This window comes from Gobius niger (genome assembly GCF_951799975.1).
Source record: "Gobius niger genome assembly, chromosome: 4".
Taxonomy (NCBI): Eukaryota; Metazoa; Chordata; class Actinopteri; order Gobiiformes; family Gobiidae; genus Gobius; species Gobius niger.
Genome location: NC_136855.1, coordinates 38,230,411 through 38,247,987, shown reverse-complemented (window position 1 = coordinate 38,247,987; position 17,577 = coordinate 38,230,411). Strand labels below are relative to the sequence as shown.

The following is a 17,577-nucleotide window of genomic DNA, read 5'->3' as shown; positions in this document are numbered from 1 at the left end:
TCGTATCATCGTATGAGATGACGTATGACGTATCCGCTGTAAACTTTTGAGATAAACTATTTAGAACAAGGTCTAAAGCTTGATCGAAAAATACCATTGTGTCTGTTGCTGTCATGTTGGATCCGTAAATAAACTTTTCTTTTAATCCATAAATAAACTACAAGCTTCCATATATCGAATAGCGCGTCATCGTCTTGCCGTCCCTCCTTGCTCTGTGATTGGTTCCCAAATCCATGCAAAAATTTCGGCCATGGTCCCCAGGCTGCTGTGCAGTTCCAAATGATTCGAGCGCACACAGCAGCCTGGTGTTAGCCAGGTTAGTCATGTATAGGGCTGGCCCCCCTTTATTATTATTTTTTATACCTATTGCTGGTTTTCAGGTGACATCACAGCGTTCTAAAGGCCTATACTATTATATAGAGGAAAACTTATTTTGTTTTTGAGGAAATTGTTGGTCTTGTCCAGAGAGATCATGGACCCAGTGACTGATATTATTATATTTTTTTTTTATTCATATATTTTCTTCTTAGCTACAACTTGTGAAAGTGTAACACTAACAAAAGGAAAAACTGGCTCCTCCCACTGGGTCCGGTGACATCATCACATTCTAGAACCTTGAACCCAGCAATACCTGAATGATATATATATAACCATAGAACCAGGAAACAGAACAATAATGTGTGTGTGTGCAAATGTACAACATGTGGGGAAATTTGGGGGCAAAATAGGGAAAAATGAGGCAAAGATTGGGCAGAAAATAAAAATAAGTAGGCGAAAAAAATAATTAATTTGAGCTGATACAATCAAGTTGCTTCCTTGGTCCCTGGACCGACAGCAGACCTGTATACAGTACTTTTTTTTCACGGTGCTTTAAACTTTTTTATCAGACTGGTTTCGTTTAACACCCAGCCCTCGTCATGTACAGACAACGCTGACATTTGTAGAAAATGGTGCTTTACTTTGGGCTGAAATTGGCCGGTCCAGCCCTTGGTCTTTTTACAAAACTCCCCCTGCTTTACAGCCTGCAGTTGCATTTTTGGGTAGTCTATGTAATTGGGATTATTTATTGTTTTTACTAATTTACAACTAGCATGAACGCTATCTTAAAGGGATGTTTCAGGATTTTTGACATAGGGCCTCATTTCCTAGTTATCCAAAGTGTTGCTGATTTCTTTTTTTTGTGATTCATGCAGTTCTTCTATTTGAAGAGTTTTGTGGGGCTAGGCTAATGCAAGGCTAGTGCATGTCTATGGTATCAGCTAGCCTGCATTAAAAACAGTGTGACCCGCTCCACAGAGCACCTGAGGCAAATCACTTATAACACCAGACTAACCATATAAATGTCTGTGTCGACAGAATCATTTTTTGAATATAACTGACCTGCATCACATGAACGATTGCATTTTGAGGGACTATTTTCTAGCAGATCACTCCGCCGTGTAGCTTATACCAGTATTTTTCAACCACATGTTGTCTGGTGTGCCTTGGGAAATTATGCAATTTAACATTTTTTTTTGTTTTTTTAATAAATTCATTATTATTCGCAAATAAAGTACAGTTTTCGAATGTCTGTGCCTTCTAGTGATCGGCAGAGTAACCGTGTAATACTCTTCCATATCAGTAAGTGGCCGCAGGGAGCTCATTTGTGATCAATGGCATTGTGGCGAGCGAGACTATACGGTGTTCCTATTCAAGACACTTTGATGAGAACGACTGAATATAGGCTACAGAGTTACATTTTTTTTAATTTTCTGCTGGTGGTCACAGTTTGTGCCTTTATATATTCCAATGTTTAAGTTTTATTATGTTTATTGTACATATTGTTACTGTTCTTGTACAGCACTTTGGTCGACAATGGTTGTTTTTAAATGTGCTTTATAAATAAATTTGACATTGACATTGGTGGTGTGCCTTGTGATTTTTTCAGTGAAAAATATGTGCCTTGGCTCAAAAAAGGTTGAAAAACACTAGCTTATACAACCAGGAAGCTGATGCTGCTCAAATATAAGTTATTTTAAATGCAAAATGGTTAAAATAATTCTGTCGACACAGACATTTATATGGTTAGTCTGGTGTTATAAGTGATTTGCCTCAGGTGCACTGTGGAGCGGGTCACACTGTTTTTAATGCAGGCTAGCTGATACCATAGAAATGCACTAGCCTTGCATTAGCCTAGCGCCACAAAACTCTTCAAACATAAGAACTGCATGAATTACAAAAAAAAACATCTCCAGAAATCAGCGACACTCTGGATAACTAGGAAATGAGGCCCTATGTCAAAAATCCTGAAACATCCCTTTAAGCACAAAATGAATGTGTCCACTTTTGGGGGGAAATCGAGCAATTCGCATGTTGTTTAAAGTGTTCGCTTTATCAAACAACAGGAGCATCTACGATTTCAAAATGTGTTCATAAGAAATCAAAAAATGAAAACACTCGGGTAAGTCTACTCACGTTCGTTGAGTTGATCAAAAATTAATCTTCCAAAGAGCTGATACCGTCGTGCATCCGTCTTTGCCAGCAGAGGGCGCACTTCACTGCAGCTTCCCCTTCTCATCTGAGCCACTGTCGCGTAACGAAATCACAACATCCCAGACCCTTACAGTTAAAATGGATATTTATTAACCTGATCGATTTCAGATGTGGCTTCAGGATTGTTGACATTTTCACAAACGATTTATAAATAAGTTCAGTTTCTTTGTGGATTTTCTACATTGGTCTAAAGACAAAAACAACTGAACTGACGGAGAACACATGCCTCTTACAATGACATCACATAGACCTGCATTAAAAGCACATTTCCCATTTTAAAATTCAAGTTACACATACTGAATATTCAAGAGAAGGCCAGGAGTGTCGTCACCTCTGTTCCTTTGTTAAAACTCTGAGTGGAGGAGACTACACAGTTCATACAAAGGTCCTGTAGCAGCAGTATTGTGGCTGTGTTTCCAGCTTGTGTCCCTGTTCAGCTCCTGGACCTCCTGTCACCAGTGTCTGGAGTCGACCAGCTCCGGGCGAAGGCTGAGCTTTTTCAGCGTCTCGTATCCGACCACCATGACGAGGGCGGTGGGCGCGGACGAGAGGATCCGGGCGGACAGTCCTTTGGTCAGGCCCCAGAAGCCCTCCTCCGAGACCAGCTGCTTGAAGGTGTCCACCACGGAGCTGCGGCCTTCCACCTGGAGGAGACACGCAGAAACGGGTGTTTGTGTTTATGTTCTCCAACCCACTCTCCTCCAAGTCAAATGTCGCCCTCTGGAGGCAGGAAACGGACCTGAACTCTGGCTCGGACCACGTCCATGGGGTTGGTGACGGTGGAGGCCGTGGCCGCAGCCAGAGGCCCGGCCATGGCCTGCAGCACCAGGTGAGGACAGTCAGAGGGAGCCAGTCTGGACAGCTGCTCTGTGGAGGTCAGAACAACAGAGGCACGAAACAGACAGTTCAAAATATAGATTACTGAACACAGACTTCAGTTCCATGCTATAGAAAATGTGCTCGGTTCAGGAGGGAGTTAGGACTTAGGAGGTTAAATAAATACACTAAAACAAATAACAATAATGTGTCTCGCGCCGCCCTTTTCATCTTGAACAGACATTTCTGAAGTCTGTACCTGTGGGAGTCAGGATTACAATCCCAAACTGCAAAAGGTTTTTATCGGAAGTTCAAATCAATAAATGTTTGTCTGGGTAGGTTCAAGGTGATGTAGTGATACTTGGGTTTACGATACCTATACAATGCAATACTTTTTTTAGACACCTATACTAATATTTTTGCATATAGAACTTAAACTAATCCATAAATGTAGTCAGCGCATCCCTAGCGTTTAGCTACTTATCTGAGAAAGATCCGCTTCATATTTTCGGTTTTGTAGTTAGATAAATATGCTGGGGAGCAGAAATACGTCGTAATGTTGGCCTTTTCCTCTCACGTGTATGAGCGCGTTACAAAAGTAGTCCAGGAGTCCTGGATTAAAAATAACTTCAGTTATGTCTGGAGTCTGTCTGGAGTCTCTCCAGCAGCTCACGGAGGCGGAGCTGACACAGGCAGCAGAGGGACTGGGGAGAAGCACAAAGGATTTTGACTAGACAATTCAGAAATGGGGACCCCCCCCCCCAATATTGACGGGTATTTCGCACATTGGGTAAAAGGTTAACGATACCCAGCCCTCAGAGCCGTGGGAAGATATTTTAGTTAGGGGGCGCTGAGGGACAAAATGTACCCCCAAAATACTTTTTCTGTGCATAAATCCTATTTATTAACCTCTTAACTCCCGCCTGAACCGAGAGCGTTTTCTCCAGTTCAGCTTTACCCAAATCCTGTAGGCCAGTGCAACACCTCATTCGAAAGACCTACAAAACTAAATGGATCTTTTTCCTCACGTCAGATTTTTTCATCACTTTTTTTGTTGGGCAGTCGTCTCATTTTTGTCAAATTTTCGTGACCTTTTCGTGACTTTTTCGTCAAATTATTCGCATTTTTTTCTCAAATTCTTATCACTTTTTCGTCCATTTTTTCCTCCATTTTTCGTCAATGTTTTCTCACTTTTTTTTACATTTTCATCCTTGTCTTCGTCTCAGTTTTGTTGCTTTTTTCACACCTTTTTTCCACAAGCTTTTGGACTGGGGTAAAGCTGGAGAAAATGTGCTCAGTTCAGGTGGGAGTTAAGGGGTTGATATTGCCTGCAGTTCACAAACTATCCGCCAGGAGGTGCTGCAGCGCCCTCAGCACCCAGGGTTCCCACGGCCAGGCCAGCCCTACCCTCGATTAGTTTGGACAGTTTGGACGCCCCTGCACACCATAATAAAAATATCCAGAGGGCGGGGCCAGTCCTCCTTATCCCTTACCTGCGTAGAAGTGGTAAAACGGCCACCACACCGCGCTGTTGGGAATGTACGTGAGCAAAGACGCCACATATCCTCTGTAAAACCCCCGCAATCCATCCGTGGCGAAGATCTGGCCCATAATGTTCCGGGTCTGTCCGAACACCCTCCTGGGCTTCCCCGGGTCGGCGTCGCACTGCACCTTAAACCTGCCCAGGTGCTCCCCTTGGCCCTGCATCATCAGCTGCTGCGAGATCACGTCGATGGGCACCGTGATGCTCTGCGCCACCAGCGACGCCGACCCGCCCGCCACCAGCGACTTGAGCGTGTTGTCCTCCGAGTACGCCGACACGTACTTGCGGACCACCTCGTACGTGGTGATGTAGGCCTGGCCGGAGATCAGCGTGAAGGTGTTGACCAGGAAGCCGCGGTACAGGCCCCGGACGCCCTCGCTGCGCAGGATCTTGACGAAGGCGTCGCAGGTGCCGTTGTACACGGAGCGGCCGCGCTGCACCTGCAGGCGCGTGCGGATGAGCGTGGCGGGGTACACGGCGGCGCGGATGGTCATGGTCATGAACACGCCGAAGGAGTAGAACTTGCGCTTGTCCAGGTCCTCCCATTCTATGATCTGGATGTTCCCCTTCTGATGCATCGTGAGCGCGGGGCGAGGGCCGACCTGGAGGGAGATGAAGGCGGGCCTGTCACCGAAACAAAATCCAAAGTTCAGTATAATGAGGAAGGAAAGATAAACGATGTTATTGAAGACCTTATGATGCCGCAGAAACTAGCTTAACCTCTTAACCCCTGAACATGTTTTCTCCAAATTCTCCAAATCTAAAAGCTTCTTCAAAACAGAGGCAAAAAACAAGAAGAAAATGAGGACAACAAAAACAAAAAAAGCTAAAAAGTGACCCAAAAAAAAGACAAAAATGACAAAAACTCAACAAAAAAAGTGACAAAAATCCAGCAGAAAAAAAGACAAAAATCCAGCAAAAAGGTGACAAAAAATCCAGCAGAAAAAAGATAAAAATCCAACAAAAAAGTGACAAATAATCCAGCAAAAAAAAAGACAAAAATCCATTTAAAAAAAAAGACAAAAATCCAGCAAAAAAGTGACAGAAGAGCAGCAAAAAAGTAATAAAAAAGTGACAAAAACACATAAGGGAAATAACAATGGCATAGAGGAGAGAATGGATTTGGTTTTGGCGGGTGGTAAGAGGTTAAAAGCTTGAAAATGACAGTTAAGCTTGGGTTGAAAAGTATTTCATCTTAAAAAATCCCACAGTTAGCATGAAATACATTGAAGACCTTATGATGCCGCAGAAACTAACTTAACCTCTTAACTCCCACCTGAACATGTTTTCTCCAAATTCTCCAAATCTAAAAGCTTCTTCAAAATAGAGGCAAAAAACGAGAAGAAAATGAGGATGTAAAAAAAGCTAAAAAGTGACCAAAAGACGCGACAAAAATGAGAAAAACTCAACAAAAAGTGACAAAAATCCAGCAAAAAAAAGACAAAAATCCAACAAAAAAATGACAAAAATCCAACAAAAAAAGACAAAAATCCAACAAAAAAGTGACAATAATCCAACAAAAAAAGACAAAAATCTAGCAAAAAAAGTGACAAAAATCCAGCAAAAAAAAAGACAAAAATCCAACAAAAAAGTGACAAAAATCCAACAAAAAAAGACAAAAATCCAGCAAAAAAGTAATTTAAAAAATGACAAAAACACATAAGGGAAATGGCATAGAGGAGAGAATGGATTTGGTTTTGGCGGGTGGTAAGAGGTTAAAAGCTTGAAAATGACAGTTAAGCTTGGTTTGAAAAGTACTTCATCTTAAAATATCCCACAGTTAGCATGAAATACATTGAGACATAAGATAATTTGGGTAAAAAATTAAAACAGTACTAAGTAACTCATGCCCCTAGAGGCCCATAAGCGCCACTGCAGGTGTCATAGCATGTTATGTTGTTTTACTCATTAATTGTCCGTGAGAGTAAACACTACGCTGACAGGAAAGACAAAGGGACAGAGGGATATTGTTCATCCAGTTACACAATGGAGATCATTTCTTTCACTCAAACATGGCTGTAAATACTGTTTAAGTGGCGCTAGCCCGCAGTTAGCTTTACCCATTAGCCTGTTAGCTTCTTCTTCATGATTCCATTAGTGCCTCTGACCCGGAGGCAGGAAAGTTGCAATTGTGGTTTTCTGGCCAGAGACACTAGGGGGAGATGAAAGACCCCAGTCATCCCATTAACACTTGTGTTAATGCCCAGAGGGACCACAGATAAGTTACGTAGTACTGCTTTAAGTATTACATTAGAAAAATGGCACGAAAATGCATCAATGCACTGACGATAAATATTGAGCCCAAAAATGTATTTATTTATTTATTTTTTCATTTATTTAACACTGTTAATATAGTATTCACTGTGACAGCCCTGGTGAAGGGAAGTATTGCTGTTTAGAGCAAAAAAAAAAATGAAACAGATTTAAAATTTAAATAGATGCAATCAGCAAATCAAACTTGTTGCGATTAGAGCTGCACAATATACCGCAAAAAAATATCGATATATTACTGATCCTGCACGAGATTCTTACATTTTAATTTTGACTTTGCATTTTAAATGTTAAGGCTGCAGGGCATGGTTGACTTCTGCACCAGGAACAGAATGTCCTTTCATTTTTTTAATTATGAGTCCAATCATGAATCCTATTGCCAAGTGTGCTTAAAGGAACAGGCCAACGTTTTTTCATACAGAGATATGTTCTTACCTGAGCTTAGATGATTTGATGCGTACCTGTCTGGTCTTTCTGTGTGCCCTCAGTCACGCAAAACCACCAAAGATGTTGTTAGCATTTGGCCTCTTCCAATGTATCCCTGTAGCTCCAAACGGGGGTGAAGTTGGAAGCGACCACGCTCTTCCACAGGCACAAAGACCAGACAGGTACGGATCAACTTGTCTAAGCTCAGGTAAGAACATATCACAGTATGAAAAAACGTTGGCCTGTTCCTTTAAGCTAGTGCTCTCGAAATATCTCGAAAAGTAAACTGTGGGAAATTTAGGTTTTTTAGCTAATGTTATATTTTATAATGCTATGGAATGTTTTTGATGAATTTAATCTATGTGCTTTAAGTTTCAGCTGAAAACCAATCTTTTCACACGCACATTGCTGTAACAATACCCCATTTCTCGCTCTTGCATTCTTTTGCTCATATCTATGGAGACGTCCAGGTGCCAACACCAGTCTGGGCAAAAATAACTCCAAATAAGGCATCAGGAAGACACTTCTAGTGGAAAACTACTCAGAGAAAAGCTTGGTGACCTTGGCCTAAGCTCAACTCATTTCCTATCTCTTCGTGAACGTCACATTTTTGATAATATATATTGTAAGAGCGCAGACTAGAAGGTGCTTTTCCCGGGACTGCCCCGCTCGAGCACCGTGTGTGTGTTAGTGTAGGGACTTTAGCGCTCGGAGAATCTGTGTTTAGAATTGTAATTGTTATAGGGAATAAATCTTCTTTGACTAAAGCTACTGAATTCTGGTGGTTTCTTCTTGGACCTTGGGATCAACGAACACGCTTGGCGAGACCTTTTTGATACTTTAATATTTTAAACTTAACTGTTTAAATGTGTTTAAAATGATCTTATGGAGTCAGACCTTATGTAAATTTAGAGTTTTAATATTTCCTGTGAAATCGCCCACAGAACTTATACAGCTTGACCTCTGGAATTAATAAACCAATTACACGTAGCAGCTACAGTTGTTTTAAACTCTGTATCATTAAAAAAAAAAAAAAAATGTTTTGTGTGACAATATCATATTATCATCTTTATTTGGTATCGAGCCATGAGTCACTTTGAATTCTGAGGTACTGCTCCCTTTTTTTAACTGGAAATATTGCCTCTAATACAACTCCTGAATAAGGGAGGGTGATACTGTCAATAAAAAACATCATAAATTCATTACACATTCAAAATGTTTAAAATAAGGCATCATGTGTCTATTTGTTGTAATTTTACACAGTTTGCTGTTTTGTAAGTACCACAGAACTGAGATATCAAAATGTATTGTAAATAATGAAATAAAATAGTGTGAAAAAATCCCACAGAGGGAACAATATTGTGAACCTTTTATTACCCACATATCATTGTAGTGTAATGTCCTCAAGGTTCAAAGGTCATTGTAAACAGGTCGACATGCTAAGCTAAACGTGCTACAGAGTCATATTTAAAGCAAAAAGACTATGAATGCAAAGTCAATTTACAGTCGTTACACATTCTTTAATGTATTTATGACATAACGTCAAAACAACGCATTTTTTAAACACTTCATTATTCTTTTCCTATAACAAAACAAAGAAACTAATCAAACAAAGTTAATGAATAAATGATGGAAATCGATATTATTCTATTTTACTATATCTCGGATGTTAGTTAGCATTGTCATGTGCTGGACTAGCATCACTTTGCTTACCTTTCACACGCTGGCGACTATTCTAAAGCCATGTGATTTTCTTTGACATATCCGCAGTTCAATAATTCTTCTCCAAAGCGCATAATAATGAATATATACTGGTAGATATTATTGTCGATGTGTCGGAGCTAAAATGCTAAACGTCAGCTGAGCTCCGTGCCCATCTCATTCAAACTATGCTCCGGCATCAGCCAATCAGCGACCGCGGCGCACCTTCGGGTTCCGGTGTTGCGTCACAATAAGCACCCCTTTGCGAACGTGCGACGTGGGGTTCGTGACAAGGAAGGAGTCGGATAAAACGGTTAACTAATTTCCCCCTCAAACGTATATTAAAACTTACATGACTAGCACTACTAGAGGATCATAAAATTCATTCATAACCAACCAAATGCAATGCCTACGTTTTCGCGCTGTTTGTATTAATTTGGCGAAGGATGCTGTTTTTGACACTACACCTAGAAAGCCTCCAGCCGAGAGGTGGCGCTGCTGAGCTGTCACTTCATCACCACACGCACAAGGAAACCGCAAATTGAAAGTAGTGCTGCTCCTGTCCGGGGAAGTAAGCTAATTCAACACATTTAGACAGGTATTGTAACTCACAATTACCACTAACATAAGTCGTATACGGTAATATGGTGATTTAAAGCTAGTACGTAAGTTTAGCCGTGTTAAGTCGCACATTTACGCCTTCTGAAGTGGATTAAAGTGTCATGCTAACAGTTTAGCATGTCCTAATATTGCAGATTCATTCTGCCGATCTGCTGTTCGCTTTCAAACCTGCGGACTTTATCTTCAACATTGTTATATTCTTTTTAAACATAGCTGAAAATAAATATAGAAGACTCATAATCTTGCATGGGAGCTAATGAGAATATATTTTGTTTTGTCACAAACTGCAGTTACCGGTGTCAAAATAATCAGCAGTTGTTTTTATCCAACAGGACAAACCCAGGGCTGCAGAAAAATGGTAAGAAGCTTGTTTTTCTTTGTTAAAGTGATTTTACACTGTGATTATTTGCTTATCTGTTGCTTTCACTTTCCGTTTTTAGTCTCGAAGATATGATTCCAGAACGACAATATTTTCCCCTGAAGGCAAGTGCTGTTTTTATTAGGCCTCCTATTACCGGGTGTTTGGTTTCGTTTATTAATTTATACTGTTCTGTGTAATGGTATAGGGGATATTTGTTCATGCATATAATAGAAGCTATGTAAGAAAAGTGAATGAATATAACAAATCGATGAGATGGACTATTTTTCTTTGCCCTTTTTTTAACGAGTTAACGTATTAATCCCCAAAGCAACAAAAGCTTGACAATTAAATGACATAAACGTGACAAAAACATGGCGAAAAAGCAACAAAAACGTGCCCGAAAAGCAACAAAAAAGTGATCAAAACATGGCAAGCATTGAAAAAAAGAAACATGAAAAAGTCACAAAAACAGACACTGAAATGTGAGAGAAAAAAAAGTTGCGATCACTTTTTGTTGAGCTTAGCTTTCAAATTAGGCATTATTAGCTTTTAGATTTGGGTAAAGCTGAACTGGACAAAATACCCCCGGTTCAGGCGGGGTAAGAGGTTAATAACTTTAACTGAGAATCGATAAAATGCCTTTTTTTTGTGGATGTGCTGAAGATGAAGAATTAGAGCTGGGTGATTTTTTTTCCCCAGCTCTAATTTTAGAGCCAAAATACTGCAAACTGTAAATATATTAAAAATATATAAATATATATTTATTTAAAGTGCATCAACACAAACAGAATTGCAATGGCAAACCCTTTCTCTAACTGAAAAGTCACGGTGCAACAAAGATTGTTAAACATCCTAATTATTTATACTAGTATTTGGATTGAGATAATAAAACAACAAAAAATCCTGAACTGAGCTCTGTTCTTCATGGCACATTATTACAGCAGGACCTTCTTCCTCTGAGCAGAAAGCTTAAAGGAACAGGCCACCGTTTTTACATACTGAGATATGTTCTTACCTGAGCTTTGACGAGTTCTTTAGGACCTGTCTGATCTTCACCCGTGCCTTCAGTCACGTAAACACAGCGCAGACGGCGTTAGCATTTAGCCTCTCCCTCTCTCCTCTATAGCTCCAAAGCTGGTCAAGATAGAAGCTACCAAGCTCTTCCACGTTTTCCCTATTTAAATATGGTTACGTGAAGTGTTCCACTACAAAGTATAATTACACAAAATTAAACAATGTGGATTTTCTAAGCGGATAAAAGGGGGAACTATATTGTAAGGCGTAATAATACCAGGAGTAATTTGGCATCCGCGCAGTAAAGTGAAGATTACTGCGCAGTAAAGTGAAGATTACTGCACGGATTTCGAACTACTACTATCTCAGTATGTAAAAACGGTGGCCTATTCCTTTAAAAAAAAGAATAATAAAAAAAGAATACTTTGTCACTTTGCCGCTGCACAAAAGTAGTAGATGGGTTGAATTGTATTTGTTACACGCCTCCTCTCCCTCTCTTCCACAGGGCGGCTCTATCAGGTGGAGTACGCCATGGAGGCCATCGGTCACGCGGGAACGTGCCTGGGGATTCTGGCCAATGACGGAGTTCTGTTGGCGGCCGAGAGACGCAACATCCACAAACTCCTGGACGAGGTGTTCTTCTCCGAGAAGATCTACAAGCTGAACGAGTGAGTGACCTTTGTGTCGTCCGGCTCCTCCGGGCGCCTCCAGAGCCGGACTAACTGACCTGTGTTGTGATCCGCCAGGGACATGGCCTGCAGTGTCGCTGGAATCACGTCCGACGCCAACGTCCTCACAAACGAGCTGCGTCTCATCGCACAGAGGTAACGCCAGAGCTGGGGTTTTCTGCCATAATCTTTTCTTGAATCCAATGCTGCTCTCCTGGTGTATTTATGCATTTTGATTTTGTATTGTAAATGGTATAATGATTGGAGTAACATACAGCATACAAAAAGAGGGAAAGACCAGGCATACAGACCTCAGAATGGAATGGTCACTGTAACCATGGAAACCCCCCATGTTTGTGGGCAGTAGAACAGGGGTTCAAGGGCTGCACCGACAAATTTAAGACAAATTTAGTCGACTTTGCGTTTATAATATTTGTTTTAATCATATTTAATCTTGTTCCTCTGCTTCATGGAGCTGCTCCACATGAACAAAGCTCAGAGCTGATCCTTTGGAAATTAATTTAAATGATCTGAAGCTCTTTCAGACGGTCAATAGAAGTTTGGGTAATTTTAGTCTCTCCTTTTCATTTTTATTTAGTCTGATTTTAGTCGACTAAAACATCTGGACATTTTAGTCCAATTTTCGTCAGCAAAAACATTACTTGGACTAAAATTAACTGAACACTGGTACCCACAAATATGGCCGATTTCCATGGTAACAGAAAATGTGTAACATTCCAGCTAATGTGACATCACAACATTCTAAAGAACCTATTCTTTAGGTTTTTTAATTGGCAGGTAAGAATTGCATGACAGAAACTACGGCGCTTGTAAAAATGCAGTTTTTTGTTTTGTTGGTTTATGGCTAATATCACTGTCATTTCTGAGATCCAACATCTCTCAACACCTAAGGTCACATGACTGTGTCATTAAGGTGTATAAAAGTGGAGACAATGTTCAAAATGACGTGCTTGATGTTATGATGTGATATAAAGGACTTCTAACCACAACATTGGGTTTGTGAATCCAATCACTTCTAAATAATGTTTTAAAGGGGCTAGATGCAATTTAGCCATTTTATACTCACTACTGCCACTTCGGGTCATACGTGTAACTGCAGCTTCTATATTAAGCTCGTGCATGACGGCACTTCAGACCTGAAGTAACACCTTTTTGAGTGACAGGGCAGGATTTTAGAGGCAGTTGTGGTGAACAGGTCTGAGCTCATTCTACAGATGAAGACATGGCTGGAACATGTAGGGGGAGGAAAATACTTAATTTAAGCATTTTTAAACTGTATAGTCTCAGTGTTGTTTTCGTCAACGAATAACGAACGATAACAATGTCTTTTCGTTGACGCCCCTTTTTTTTAATGACGCTAATGTAACGATGACGAGCTAAAATGAGCTCTTGACGAGACGTTTACGAGCTTACGTCAATGAGACGAGACAAGACAAAAATGGGAGAAAGTTTTTTGTCAGATCGTTCACAGAGTTTGTGCGCGGAGTGAGTCCTGTTCACAGTCCGCCTACCACTTCTGCCAGTGCCTAAAGTGGCGTAATCTGTTGTCAAAAGCTATAGAAAGCCAATGGAAGCTATTATTTATCCCAATTTCCAAGACTTATCAAAATTAATTATAACTTCTTAAAATGAAACTTGACGAAAACCTTTTTAATTTTCGTTTGACTAAAACGTGACTAAAACGATCACATTTTGAAATGACTAAAATGTGACTAAACCTAAATGCATTTTCGTCCAAAAGACTAAGACTAAAACTACAAAGGCTGCCAAAAACAACACTGTATAGTCCCTTTAAATGAAACCCGATCAGTATCTGCCACTTCTAGAAAGTGTAAGAGATTTATGAGACTAGGAAAATGATTACATGATTATCCTTTTTTTAATCTATTGCCTGCCTTGGTTTTGAATCTGAAAAACGTTCCTTGCAGGTATTTGCTGCAGTACCAGGAGCCTATTCCTTGCGAGCAGCTGGTCACGGCTCTGTGTGACATCAAACAGGCCTACACACAGTTCGGAGGTAACACGTTCTCTCTGATACACAACCTCTGCACCGTCTGTCGACTTCTCCTTAAACGAGCTTGACTTTTTGCGACAGGAAAAAGGCCCTTCGGCGTTTCCCTGCTGTACATGGGCTGGGACAAACACTACGGCTTCCAGCTTTACCAGAGCGACCCCAGCGGAAACTACGGCGGCTGGAAGGCCACGTGCATCGGCAACAACAGCGCGGTGAGTGGAGTCGGGGGAAGGAGAGGGTTTAGGTTTGGATCGGTTTCAGTTTTAACGAGTGTCTGTCACAGGCGGCCGTGTCCATGCTGAAGCAGGATTTCAAAGAGGGGGAGATGAGCCTGTCCTCGGCCCTGGCCCTTGCCGTCAAAGTCCTCAACAAAACCATGGACGTCAGCAAACTGTCGGCAGAAAAAGGTACGAACCCTGGTCCAGCTGAAAACGTGGGTCTCGATCCGGTTCAGACGAACTCAGAAGCGGGTCATTTGGGTCAGGGAGCAAAGCCCTGATCAGATCATGTTTACTACCTTGTTCCACGTCTCTTTCCCTCGGACAGTCGTCATAAGTAGGTTTCGATGTCTCTGCCCGGAGGCTTCGGAGTTGTCATGTGAAGAAAAAATATCTCAGGGGGCCGCCAGTCCTGCTTTAGTCCCGCTTTAGTCCTGCTTTAGTCTTTCTTTAGTCCCGGTTTTGCCTCGTGTGGCCTCATCTCATTTCATGATGAATATTTTCTCATTTATCTCCCATTTTGTCCCTAAAATGATCCATGTGTTCTGAGCGTAGTCACTGTTACTGTCATATTAAAATGTGCAGAAAGAAAAACCAGCACAGTCACAGTCTGAAACCGCTCCATAAGACGGAACAGGAAGTGGAGCTTAATCGACCAATCACAGAAGCGTGTTTCTTGTTGTTTTTCATGGAAAGGGTTTTAATGCAGCGCCCCCACAGGCTGCAGAGGAGCTCTGCATTTAGAATGCTGGTTTGATTGACAAAAAAGAGTTGTGAACGTAAAGCTGAAACAATTATGCAACTTTGGTTCCCAATCAAACCGAGTGTGAATGTGACCTTAGTCTAGAGCAGGGGTCTCATTTGGACTGGGGGCCAAAAATGCAAACCCAGTGTTGGTCGGGGGCCGCAACAGACGAAGCGTTTATATTAGTCAGTTATGATTTAGCAATTTTTTATTGATTGCTATAATGCAACTTAAAATAGACTGTACATCTATCAACTATCTGCACATGTTTAAGCTTCTAAAGGTTTCCAAAATCCTTTTTGTGACCTACAGTTAGAGAACTGATGGGGCTTATATTTCTTACTGTCAATGTTGCTGTAATTATTTGCAGTATTTTCATACATTTCCATATTTAATTTAACTATGGATCATGTGTTCGCACATGTGTCCTTTATAAAGATTAAATTCATTGATAATGTAGCTCAGAGAGAGATGGAGAGAAAAGGCTTCTCACTTTACTGCTGTGACGCTTTTAAACACTAATACAATGTGTTCGCTTTGCAGTGTCCTAAAGGTAAATATGGTAAAGGTGCTTTTTGTCCTGCTGCAGCTGTAACTTTTCCAGAACGTGTTTAGCTGAACAACTGAAGTTTCTCCCTCGCGTTCTGACGTCTCCACCTGTTTCAGAAGCTCCTCTCTCACAGTCGCTGCTTTTAGTCCGTGTCGTTGTTGAAAAAAGTTGATCTTGGTCGTCTGCAGAAGCGCCACATCTCCTTCCCCGGCTGATGTTGTAATTCTCGCGTCCGCAGCAGCGTTGGCGCTACCGCATGAGAAATGTAGTTCTAACGTGTTTAAAGCAATTTACCGACGGGCCGCATATAATATAAATAAGTAATTATCTCTCGGGCCGCATTTGGCCCCCGGGCCGCATGTCTGAAACGCCTGGTCTAGAGCGTATGTGTGTCATCACTTTCCGCTAATCTCAAGGCTGTACCAGTGTTGTTTTCGTCAACGAAGACGATAACATCTTTTCGTTGACGCCCCTTTTTTAATGACGATAACGTAACGATGACGAGCTAAAATGAGCTCTTTGGGGACGAGAACATGACGAGACGTTTACGAGTTTACGTCAATGAGACGAGACGAGACAAAAATGGGGGAAAGTTTTTGGTCAGATTATTCTTAAACAGAGTTTGTGCGCGGAGTGAGAGACACACGGTAAACGTGACCCGGAGCGGCGCCGTGCTGCTCATGATGCGGCGGCGGCGCCTCTTTCTCTCTCTCTCTCCCCGTGGCGTGCGGTCACTGCTCGCGTACATCCTCCTCAGAGCGTCTGACATCCATGTCACAGGGACTTTATTGTTTCTCAGGACAGTTTTCAATACCGCGGTGTATGAACGCAGAAAGCACGTTGATGTAGCTACGTATGTGCAGACAGCGCTGTTGGTTAAAAATAAATAAATCTCGAACCGATGATCAGAGGACGAGGAGAGCGGGCACTTTGGGAAAAGTCCTGTTCACAGTCGGCCGACCACTTCTGCCAGTGCCTATCGTGGTGTCATCTGTTTGTCAAAAGCCAATAGAAGCTATTATTTATCCCAATTTCCAAGACTTATCAAAATTAATTATAACTTCTTATAATGAAACAGACGAAAACGTGACAAAAACCTTTTTAATTTTCATCTGACTAAAACGATCACATTTTGAAATGACTAAAATGTGACTAAACCTAAATGCATTTTCGTCCAAAAGACTAAGACTAAAACTAAAAGGGCTGCCAAAAACAAAACTGGGCTGTAGACTCTCCAAACACATGAGCTCTGCACGTCTTTGTAATGGTTTGTCCTGCTGATGTCCAGGCTATTTCAAAACCAACCTATTGTTTATATCACACTTGCACCGTGATGCACCATGAACCGAACCACGAAAGCTAAACCGTTCCCTTTTTACCATGAGGATCATAATCGTGACTTCCCTTGTGTTCCAGTGGAGATCGCCACTCTGACGCGGGAGGACGGCAAGACCAAGATCAAGGTCCTGAAGCAGAAGGAGGTGGAGGAGCTGATCAAGCGGCACGAGGCTGAGGAGGCCAAGGCTGAGAAGGACAAGAAAGACAAAGAGCAGAAGGAGAAAGACAAATGAGCGCCTGCCGCCAGGTTCTTTATGGTTTCACTGCACCTGTTATTGTTCTGTCTTTTACATTAAAAGCTTCAAATTTCACATATATGTTTCCTATCGATTTATTTATTTCACTTTTACCGGTCCCAGAGGTGGATCGTAATCAGTGCATGTACTTTTTAGGAAGCCACTAAATCAAAATAAACTAGTGTTGTTCCAATGCCACTTTTTCGGAGTAGGGGAACGCTGAGGCCAATCTACCGTGAAGCAAATCCACTGTGAGAGTGCGCCCTCTGCTGGATAAGGCGGATCTAGACTGATCAGCTTTTAGGAAGGTTGATGTTGAGTTCATAGGCAAGATATTTACATTTTTTCATGAAAACAACAAAATTCTTCTGAGCACATTTGGAAAGGGTAATTAGATGCTTCTGTTGATAAAGATAACATAATTTTGAACAGCATACAAATTGCTTGTTATTTTGTTCATAAACGATCCTAATCTAAACCGAACAACCCTAACCTAACCCTA

General features: G+C 41.4%; 2 protein-coding genes across 2 annotated transcripts; one reads left to right on the top strand and one right to left on the bottom strand.

Annotated features, from left to right (window-relative positions):
- Positions 1-2,928: 2,928 nt before the first annotated feature.
- On the bottom strand, positions 2,929-5,504 carry LOC306962296 (solute carrier family 25 member 44-like). The gene is made up of 3 exons (XM_079555407.1): positions 4,842-5,504; positions 3,272-3,399; positions 2,929-3,176 (listed from the first exon to the last, which is right to left on the bottom strand). The coding sequence occupies exons 1-3, from the start codon at positions 5,467-5,469 to the stop codon at positions 2,985-2,987; spliced, it is 948 nt and encodes a 315-aa protein (XP_079411533.1). The 5' UTR covers positions 5,470-5,504; the 3' UTR covers positions 2,929-2,984.
- Positions 5,505-9,804: 4,300 nt separating this feature from the next.
- Positions 9,805-17,150, top strand: psma4 (proteasome 20S subunit alpha 4). Its single transcript, XM_079555790.1, has 9 exons — positions 9,805-9,887; positions 10,243-10,268; positions 10,351-10,393; positions 11,791-11,953; positions 12,032-12,109; positions 13,903-13,991; positions 14,070-14,200; positions 14,272-14,395; positions 16,918-17,150. The coding sequence occupies exons 2-9, from the start codon at positions 10,266-10,268 to the stop codon at positions 17,070-17,072; spliced, it is 786 nt and encodes a 261-aa protein (XP_079411916.1). The 5' UTR covers positions 9,805-9,887; positions 10,243-10,265; the 3' UTR covers positions 17,073-17,150.
- The last annotated feature ends 427 nt before the right edge of the window (positions 17,151-17,577 follow it).

What these genes read in the sequence shown, in the direction of transcription:
- LOC306962296 (XM_079555407.1), bottom strand. Translation starts at nt 5,469, where the DNA reads ATGCATCAGAAGGGGAACATCCAGATCATAGAATGGGAGGACCTGGAC. An exon ending in GTTTTACCACTTCTACGCAG is followed by an intron (nt 3,400 to 4,841) that starts GTAAGGGATAAG and finishes TGACCTCCACAG; the next exon opens with AGCAGCTGTCCAGACTGGCT. An exon ending in TGGTCCGAGCCAGAGTTCAG is followed by an intron (nt 3,177 to 3,271) that starts GTCCGTTTCCTG and finishes TGTCTCCTCCAG; the next exon opens with GTGGAAGGCCGCAGCTCCGT.
- psma4 (XM_079555790.1), top strand. An exon ending in CTGCGTCTCATCGCACAGAG is followed by an intron (nt 12,110 to 13,902) that starts GTAACGCCAGAG and finishes CGTTCCTTGCAG; the next exon opens with GTATTTGCTGCAGTACCAGG. An exon ending in GGCCTACACACAGTTCGGAG is followed by an intron (nt 13,992 to 14,069) that starts GTAACACGTTCT and finishes TTTTTGCGACAG; the next exon opens with GAAAAAGGCCCTTCGGCGTT.